General features: G+C 51.5%; 1 protein-coding gene across 1 annotated transcript in view; it reads right to left on the reverse strand.

Moving 5' to 3' along the window:
- Window positions 1-9,794: 9,794 nt before the first annotated feature.
- TOM1 (target of myb1 (chicken)) overlaps window positions 9,795-10,299 on the reverse strand; it is a 9,203-nt gene continuing 8,698 nt past the window's right edge. The window contains exons 7-8 of the mRNA XM_006865232.1: window positions 10,031-10,070; window positions 9,795-9,952 (exon numbers count right to left, since the gene is read on the reverse strand). Of these exons, the coding sequence (XP_006865294.1) occupies window positions 9,795-9,952; window positions 10,031-10,070 (198 nt within the window). The remainder of the gene's footprint in view (window positions 9,953-10,030; window positions 10,071-10,299) is intronic.

Below are 10,299 nucleotides of genomic sequence, written 5' to 3' on the forward strand. Positions count from 1 at the left end.
GGATGGATGGATGGTTGGCTGATGGGAGAAAGGATGTGTGGATGGGTGATGGGAGAAAGGATGGATGGATGGATGGATGGCTGATGGGAGAAAGGATGGATGGATGGTTGGCTGATGGGAGAAAGGATGTGTGGATGGGTGATGGGAGAAAGGATAGATGGATGGATGGATGGCTGATGGGAGAAAGGATGGATGGATGGATGGGCATATATGTTGAATCAACAAATGGTAGAATGGACCCGTGGTGAATGGATGGGAGGAAAGGGACAAAGGAACAGATGGACAAAAAGACTAGGCTACATTGATGGGTCTCAACCTAGGGATCCCTGGGGTCCTGGAAGTCTACTACATTATCTGAGAAAGCTCAGTCCTCACCTGGTGGACAATGAGGGCAGCCCCTGGTTGTAGAGTAACTGGGTAAGGTTGAAGAGAGAGTGTGCATCGCATCAGGAGCTAGTGTCTAAAGACCAAGATCACCAGGCAAAACTACGGAACAAATGGAAGTGGAACAAGTTGGCAACCTGAGAGCCCAGGAGTCCATCCGAAAGCTGGGTTTGCAGAATTTAAGCACAGGCTGGGGAAAGTAAAGCCTGTCCATCCTGGAACTTTGCAGAAAGCAAGGTGGAAACAACCTGATTAGTGGTGCTTCACACGGAAAGCTAATAACTACTCAATACAAGGCAAAATGTTTTGTAGCTAAAGAACAAAACAAGCAATGAACCTACAGGCTAACAAACCCAAGGCCCTTGGAAACACCCTGATTAAGGAGTTTTGGGGAGATGTTATTCTTGCTAGTTGTTAGGGAATCTACTTCAAGGCATGGTGAGCTATGGATGGCTGAGCGCCATCTTCATGGTCGTTGGTAGGTGTGTGTGCCCACTGTTTCAGTGACTGTTATGTCACATCTTCAGTAGAGCCACAGTAGCCCATGAGGGTCCCAGAAGCTTTATTCCATTGATATCACGAAAGTGGACTCTACTTTTAGGAGGCAGTTTTCCTCCAGTCGTATTTTGAGTGGCTTTCAAGCCAGGAGGCTCATCTTCCCGTACTATACAATGCATGCAGTGTTCTGTTGATAGCCACACTGGCTTATTTTTGGAGTTAGATCACCAGTCCTTTTTTACTACTCTTAGTTTGGAAACTTCGCTAATACCTGTCTACCATAGGTGGCCCTGATGGTATTTGGAAATCCAGTAGCCTAGCTTTCAGCATCACAGCGCCACACAAGCTATTACAGTGCGGCACACAGAGAAGGCGTGTAAAACCCACTGGATTAGCTGAGGTTTAGCACTGCAGAGGCGGGCAGGGGTATGGTTCTGCAAAGGGACTGCCCAGCTGCCTTCAGTTCACCCCTTTCTGCCTGGCAGGTTCCTGGAACAGGAGTAGGAGGTGGAGGTGGTCACTGGGCCCTACCACCCTGGGTGCCCACTCAGGGCTCTGGCCAGGGTGCACGGGCAGGAGGGAAGTGAAACCCATGCAGAGGAACATCCACGCCCTCTCCCTGCCCCCCAGCCCTGGCTCCCAGGCCAGGCCCAGGGAAATAGGAAGCTTAGATCTCAGGAGGAGGAGGAGACCAGGGGGGCTGCCCTGCCCCCTGCCCTCTAGTTCATTCAGGGAGGCAGAGTCCTGCCCTCGTGGAGCCATGTAACTGTTCTTGAGATGGGAAGAAAACCATTTTATAGAGGAGGAAAATGAAGTTCAGAGAGGTCAGTGAACCAGCCCAAGATCACACAGCTGGGCAGTGAGGAGACCTCTTTCCTGGGGAGAAAGGGGTCCTTGTGGGGGTCGGATGAGATGCGTTGTACCCTAGGACTGGAGCTATGCCTAAGGCTGCTCTGGGGCTTGAAAGTTACTCTGTGTGTGTGTGTGTGTGTGTGTGTGTTTGTGAGGGACCTTCAGAAAGTTTGTGGGAACATGAAATGAAAAGATAATGGAATCTTTCCAAACTTTTTGAAGCCACCCCTCATACATGTATGCATATTTGTGTGTGTGTGCTTGTGTGAGCCTGTTCATACATGCAGACCTGAGCCTGCGGCTGTAGCAGCCTCCCAGACCAGGGCAGGCCCCATGTACCAGCTGTGATGACAGTTCTGGAACACTGTCGTTTCTCAGGCCCAGCATGGTACAGAGACTGGTCCAAGGTCACAAAGCACATTTGCAGCAGAACCAAGGCTATGTTGTTGTTGTTGTTAAGTTCCGGCAAGTCAGTTCCAATTTATAGCTACCCTATATAGAGTTTCCAAGGAGCAGCTGGTAAGCTTGAACTGGTGACCTTGTGGTTCAAACTGACTTTTCAGTCCAGCATATTAGCCCATAGCACCACACCAGGACTCCAAGGCTATCTTCTAGGTCTATTGTCATTGTTTTTAAATTTTTGTGATTTTTGGAGAAATTTTACATTTCAGATTAGATTCTCATTTAACAATTTCTATACATGGACTTCAGGTGCTCTGGTAGCATAGTGGTTATGAATCAGGCTGCGAACCGCAAGGTCAGCAGTTCGAAACTACCAGCTGCTCCACAGGAGAAAGATGAGACGTTCTGCTCCTGTAAAGATTTACAGCCTCGGAAACCCTGTTCAGGGTCACTATGGGTCGGAACCGACTCGACGGCACTTAACAACAACAACAACATACATGGACTTCCAGAAGAATGAACTAATCTGTCTTGGCAGAAGTCTAACTAGGATGCTTCTTAGACGTGAAGGCGGTGAGACTGTCTCACGTACTTTGGATCCATTATCAGGAGGGACCTGTCCCCGGAGAAGGACAACATGCTTGGTAAAGTAAAAGTTCATCGAAAAGAGGAAGCCCCTCATGAGATGGACTGACCCAGTGGCTACAGCAGTGAACTCGAACATAGCAAGGGTTGTGGGGATGGCGTGGGACCAGGCAGTGTCCATCCTGTTAATAGGGTGTCCATCCTGTTGTACACGGGGTCTCTGTTAAGTCAGAACACTCCACGGCCCTGACCAGCATGAGTATTATTCAGCGACGCGGGTTTCACTCGTCACAGTAACTCTCATCCTTTCCATTCTGGTTGGTCTGTTTCCGTTCATCTAACTTCCTGTCTCCACTTCCTTTGCTGCCTTTGGTCTAGGCTAAACTGTGAGCGTCAGGACTCATGTAGACGGTTACTTGGGGGCACAGTGTCCTCTCCGAGGATGTTATTTAATTTGAGCTGCTTGCCTGTCTTTTGGCTGACATGTGACTGGGGAGTGGTAGGTGTAGGACCACTTATCCACGATCTTCTTACCTACATCTAGTGTCCCCCTGGCCCTTGTTGGCCCCAGAGTGAAAGAAGAGCCCAGGGGCCATGTGGTCCCCTCTATGACTCACATCTCTTTCTTTTCCCAAGAGAAGGCTATGGGACTTGGTGGCTGAGTGAGCACAACAGAACAGGGAGGACCTCCACTGTTGTTGTTACGTGGCTTCCAGTCAGTTCTGACTCACAGAGACCTTATGTACAATTGAGCCCACGGTTAGAGTCATTGTTGTTGATCCATCTGTGCCATACCCCAGTCATCCCAGGATCTCCCTGTGCCCTGCCAGCCTTGACTCTGACCCGCTGGGATTTGGTGACCAGGCAGGTCGGACTCACGCCACTCTGTTGCCACGTCTGAAGGTGCAGGCTCAGCATGTGGAAGAGGGGCTCGGGCTACTAGGATCCCACAGAGGAAGCCCAGGAAGGCAACTTCCTCCAGCCTGGCCCGGCCCCATAGTGGACAGGAAGTGAAACCTGCCAGCTCCAGGCCTTGGGTGGGCTAGTAGTAGTGAGAGCCAGAGGGCCTCCTCCCCTTCATCCTGCCCATTTCTGCTCCGTTCCTGCTCCCAGGCCAGGCCAGCCCACAGATGGAACTGCCAGTCACCCAATACACCTCATACAGCGCCACCAGCGGCCTGTCGTGAAGGTCTATTGGTTTCAGGTGCTTCCAGGTTAAGACACACTAGAAAGAAAAGGCTGGACGTCTACTTCTGAAAATCAGTGAAAACCTTGTGGATCACGAAAGTCTGATCCATAATGATCCTGTGGGCAGTGTAGGATCAGGCAGCATTGCATTCAGTTGTGTGTCGGGTTGGCATGAGTCAGAGGTAACTTGGTGGCAGCTGACAGTAGCAGTGTTATGCCAGAATTCAGGGTCCCCAAAGACCACCAAGGAGCCGACGCCGATGCAAGTGCACAGGGTTGTTTATTCATGCTCGAGCCTGGGCCTTCTCCATATCCGGCACAGCGGACTCGGGAAAAGGCCCTGAGCTCTTTGTTAGCGGAGTTTTTATAGAGTTTTCAAACAAGCTTAGGTTTTTCAGCTTTACAATATTTGGATTGGTTGACATTTGGCAAAGTATGAGATGTTACAGTTTAACTGGTCAGTACTGGTGGTCTTTTGTTCTTAGGCTAGGATAAGGAAAACATCTGGCATCTGGCCTTGGGTTGTCTTGTCTATTACTTATCTAGTTCTTGCTGTTGCTAGGGTGAAAGGATATTCTAAGGCAGCATGAGCTGATTTAGCACGTTCCTGGAACAGGAGGACGTGTTCAGGCTAATGTACAGAATGGAATCTTTTTCTTGGTCCTACAGCAGCGCATCTGTAAACTTCAAACCTGCTTTGTGTAATCAGTAATACTGTAAGAACATTTCCCATTAGAAATATTGAAAGTGTAGTAGTTCTTAATAAAAATGTGCAAAATTTAAAAAGTCCTTTGTCTTGTAATTTTTCTATAAACATCAGGTTCAAAGAACAGTTGTTAATGCTAAAGGTCATCGAGTTGGTTCCAACTCATAGCAACCCTGTATAGAGTTTCCGAGAAGCAGCTGGTAGGTTAGCAGTTCAGTGCTTATCCTACCGAGTCACACCAGTTATGGCCCCTCCATCTAAAGCCCTGGGGGCACAACTGTTAACCGCTCAGCTGCTAACCAAATGGCTGGCTATGTGAACCACCCACAGGAGAGAGGGCTGTCAATCTGTGCCCAGAAATGACGGCGGAAGAAACTCTATTCTGTCACATGAAGTCACTATGAATCGGAATAGATGTGACATGCCCCCCACTCTCACTCCCTTGTTGTTGTTGTTATGTGCTGTCGAGTTGCTTCCGACCCACAGCGACCCTGCACAGGGTTTCCGAGGCTGTAAATCTTTACAGGAGCAGAACACCTCATCTTCCTCCCGCAGAGCAGCTGGTCGTTTCGAACTGCTGACCTTGCGGTTCGCAGCCCAATTTGTAACCACTATGCTACCAGAGCTCCTTTACCTTTTATTTTTAATTTCCTTATCTGTCTGTCTCCCACTCTAGAATGGAAGCGCCAACAAGTTTTTGAGTCTTGTCTGATGCATTCTCAACACCTAGACATGTCCAGCAAAGACACTCAGTCAATATTGACTGTGTCAATGAATGAATGAGTTAGTGAACGAATGAATGACTCACAAGCTCCTCCCGGAGACTCCTCCCATCATAATCTCTGTGCTCCTTCAGCCTGCTCTACTTCCCCTTTGTAGCTCTTAGCAAACGGGGAGTCAGATGACATTCCTGTGTCTAATTCCTTGGGCCACAGAAATAGCCGAATAATCACAACTAATCTATTAAAGCCGGTTGCCATTGAGTTGATTCCAACTCATGGTGACCTTTATGCTCCCCAGGGTTTTCAGTGACTGAAGTTCTGAAAGTAGATTGCCATGTCTTTCTTCTTAGGCACTGCTGGGTGGACTTGCACCACCAACCTTTTGGTTAACAGCTGTTTTGTTTGTACCCTTCCCCCAAGGACCCAGATATTTATCAAGAACTTCTTATATGCCAGGCATTGTTCCAGGCCCTTACACCGTGTCACTTTGTTCTCACAACAACCCCATATTGTTCTTAGGTGCTGTTGAGTTGGTTCCAACTCCTTATAACACTTATAACAGAAGGAAACAGTGCCGGTCCTGCGCCGTCCTCACAAGAATCGCCATCTATGAATGAGCCCATAGTTGTAGCCACTGGATCAAACCAGCTCATTGTCTTTTTATTCACTGACTTTTTTTTTTTGTCAATGACTTAATTTTGCTTGGATCCACTATCAAAACTAATGTTAACAGCAGTCAAGAAATCAAACGACGTATTGCATTAGGCAAATCTGCTGCACAAGACCTCTTTAAAGTGTTGAAGAGCAAAGATGTCAGCTTGAGGACTAAGGTGCACCTGATCCAAGCCATGGTATTTTCAGTAACCTCATATGCATGTGAAAGCTGGACAATGAATAAGGAAGACTGTAGAAGAATTGCATTTGAGTTATGGTGTTGAAGGAGAATATTGAAAATACCATAGAAAGGACTGCCAAAAGCACAAACAGCTCTGTGTGGAAAGTAGTACAGCCAGAGGGCTTCAGACATATTATCAGGAGGGATCAGTCCCCAGAGAAGGATCTTGTGATTGGTAAAGTGGAGGGTTAGCAAAAACGTGATGGATTGGCACAGTGGCAGCAATTGGCTCAAGCTTAACGATGGTGAGGATGGCACAGGACCAGGCAGTGTTTCATCCTGTTATACACTGGGTCGTTATGAACTCTACGAACTGACTGGATAGCATCTAAAAAACCTTTTCCAGGCATGATATTCTTCTCTAGGGAGTGGTCCCTCCTGACAACATGCCCAAAGTACGTGAGATGAAGTTTTGTCCTCCTCACATCTAAGGGCATTCTGGCTATACTCTTTCCAAGGCAAATTTGTTTGTCCCTCTGGCAGCTCTGGTATCTGTGGTATTTTTTGTCAGTTCCATACATAATTGAAACACATCACTTCTTTGTGGTCTCCTGTATTCATTGTCACGAAGAACTCGCTATGTGCTGGTATTCTTCCATGTTTTCTCCATATCTCACCACCACCCCATGAGACACGTTCTACTGAGACCCATTTTACAGAGTCAGCGAGTGGCTTGTCCAAGGCCGCACTGTGGACAGTGTTCCCTTACCCACCTTACCACGCTGCTTCCTTGATTCCCAGAACACAACCTGGCACAGAACCCGTACAGAGTCAAAGTGTGCTGGGCCAAACATTTGTAGTCTACACTATCTGGAAAATCCAGACCTCATCATCACCACACTTACAGCACAAACTCCACAGCACATCATTCCCTAGAATGATCCCCGTGCACGAGTCACTCCTGCAAACTGCAAACCCAGGAACGCCTGATGGCAGATTGGCCCCCGGCCCCGACTGTCCTCTCGTGCTGTGCTTCCTTGGGAAAGTTACCTCCCCTCTCTGGGTCCAGTAAAAGAGGCAGGAGTAGAATGAGAGGATCTTTGGAATTGTCCCGGGAGCCCTTGGCATTGTGTGGTTCTTCAGCGGCTACTGGGGTGGGAGGTTTGGAGGATGATAGTGGGTAGGCCCAGGACCCTGGGGTCCCACTGCCACGTTACCATAGCAGCTTTGCCATGTCCATGTCCTCTCTGTGCTTGGGTGGTCTTCATCCATAGTGGGCGGTTTATGAGTGGAAGAAAGTCTCTCTGGCAAACCCCACCCGGCTGGTTGTATCTGAATAAACCTTTGCGGAACCTTAACATGTGCACAGACCCAGGTCCCATCCTTAGTAAACTCTTTCATGACAGGTGTGTAAACATGGTCCTCAGTATGGTTTGTGGTTGCAATAGGGCCAGGCCTCGGTTTGTTCTCCCTCAAAGCTTCCCACAATCCTGTACCAAGGGAGGTCTAAAAGACCACCTGAGACCGGGGCTAGCCGCTGCAGCTCCCAGCTCTCTGCAGGGACTCGCCCAGTGGTCTGAGAAGCATGCGCATACATGGGGCTGAGGCCGGGGGTGTATGGGGCAGAAATCCCCTGTGGACCGAGGGTCAGAGCAGGAGCAGGCTGGGTTCCTGTTCCTTCCGGTGCCTGCAGAGGTAGACATGGGGGCGGGGATACAACCCCGACACCTCCCGCACATGCAACGCTGCTGCCACCTTGCGGCCGTCATGGGACACAGGCTCTGAATTGGGTCAGAGTTCCCATATCCAAGTCAGCGGGTCTCCAGCCACCCCAGAGAGGAGCTGAGCCCAGTCCGGGCCTAACCCCACCCTCCTTCAGGGGCAGCAGTTCACATCCGGGTGGAGAGGGGCATATAATAGGCGCCGTGTCCCTGTTCCGAACACAGTCCGGGCTGGGGGGGGCAGAGACTGTCCGGGCTGGGGGCAGAGACTGTCCTGGAGGCTGTATGGAGGCTGAGCTGGGGGCCCTGAAGTTCCCTCAGAGATGGGTGTACAGAGCAGAGGCCAGTCTGGAGTTGGGTGTGCGTGGGGTGCAATGGGGGCCAACAATAGTAACAGATGGAGCAACAGCCCAACTCTAGGAGGGAGGGATGTCATCCCTGTATAACTAGTGAGGAAACAGAGAAGTAATCAGCCCGAGGCTGAAGGCCAACAGTGCAGGTGGGGATGTGTGAGGTCAGCACCAGGCTGAGTGACGCTGGGGGGCGCTGCAAGCTCTGCCTGGAGGCGGCTTCGCAGGCTGGTTCCCTAGCCTCCTCCTACCATGCCCCTGCACCTGTGGGTCCCCTTTCTGGAGCAGCTGGGTCTAGAGAAGGTCCCTTCCAGGGCCCACCCCTTTCCTGACATTCAAAGCTCCCTGTGGCCAGGTTCCACCTGACCTCCCAGCCCTGGTCCTGCCTCGGAGAGGGCCTGCAGGCACACTCGGTATGCCCAGTTACCTTTCAAGCCTGGCTGGTCACCAAGCCCTGCGGTCCAATATCCCCTGTGCCTACCCTAAGGGCTTTCCTGGAGGCTGAGGCTGCGTCGTGGCTGGAAGCCCAGACCACCTCTGGCTGGTGCCCCTCCACGCTCCCTGGAGCCAGGCCCCTTTGGGCCCAGGCATTCAGACTTCTTGTGCCCACCTTCCCAGCAGGTCACAGGTTTCAGGCCCACACCAGTTTGAGCAGAGCCTCCCAGCGGAAAAACTTCAAACTCGCTGCCTGCCCTCTGCATGGAGTCCCAACACTGCCGTGTGAGAAGGGCTAGGGGAAGTGCCAAGTCTAAGAAACACACGCACTGTCCCCTCCTCCCACAGGACCAGGCACTGGGGCTCTGGACTTCACACTGAGATGTCAGAGGGGCTGAGCTGACCGCTCCATCCACAGACAGAAAGTAGTCCCTGCTCTGCATGAGGCCAAGAAGTCACTTCTCTCATGGAGACTGAACACCGCTGTGGCCAGCAGGCTGGTTTTCTAACTTTTAATTGAGGAGACACAAGGCACCTCTCCCAGGACGGGGGACCAAGAGCATGTGGACCCCAGTGCCTGGTGGAGGCTTGTCTTGGGAGGAACAGAGAAAAGATGGATGAAAGAGGCAGTGGAGGCGGCGGTGGGGCCGAAGGTGCTTCCAGCTTCCTTGACATCTGTGTGCAGCCGGGGTTGGTCTGGACTCGTCCCCAGTACTTGCAGCCTCGTAGTAGCTGAGTGGCAGGCAGCTCCCAAGGTGGCCACCACACTGCGCCCTTACTGACCAACCAGAGCCACAGGGCCCCTGGAAACAGGGCCCCAGACAGTTCCTGCTCACGAAGGGGTCACCCAGGACACACGGAGTCACATCAGAGCACCCCACGCAGCCAGCATGTCACGAGGCTCCCCAGTCCTCAGCAAAGTTGTAGTGGTAGGTCGGGTCGGGGATGGAGGCAGGGGTGACCAGGTTCCCGATTCATCCAGCTGTCTCCTCACCCCTCTGGCAGCATGGCCTGGCTCCAATGGAGAGAGGAGGGAACAGGTACCCCCAAAGCAGCCTAAACACCAAAGGAGAGAAGAGAGACCCCAGCAGCAGGGGGTGGGAGGCAGCCTCCCACTCATAAAGCAAACAGCATATCATCATCTTTCTCCTGAGCCTTCTTCTTCCGAGGGGCAGCACCAGGAGATGGTCCCGGGGGACCCTCGGCTGAGGGGCTGGAGAGGTTGGGCAACCGATCAGCAGCCTTGGCTCGTTCTTCCAGGAACTTGTCGAATTCTAGAGAAAGACAGACGGTGGTGTGGGCTATGGGCCAGGGCCTGAGGTGGGCAGTGGGCAGGGCCAGGGGACTACTACCTTCACTGGTGACGCCCTTTGCCTCTTCAGCGTTGTTCCCCTGAGGAGCAGAGAGGAGGGGGTGGGGTAGGGCAGTTGGGGTGACGGCCCAGCCCCTCACCACTCCCTTTGCCTTGGTGACTGGTATGTCATTTCCTGAGAGGATTTTCTCTTTAATAAAATGGTGGGGGGAGGGGTGACCCTGACTTGACGGGGTGCTGGTAAGTTTAAATGGGGTAATTCATGCAAAGTGCCAAGTGGGGGACAGAGGGGCGCCCCATGATGGACAC

This window comes from Chrysochloris asiatica, unplaced genomic scaffold (genome assembly GCF_000296735.1).
Source record: "Chrysochloris asiatica unplaced genomic scaffold, ChrAsi1.0 scaffold00076, whole genome shotgun sequence".
NCBI lineage: Eukaryota > Metazoa > Chordata > Mammalia > Afrosoricida > Chrysochloridae > Chrysochloris > Chrysochloris asiatica.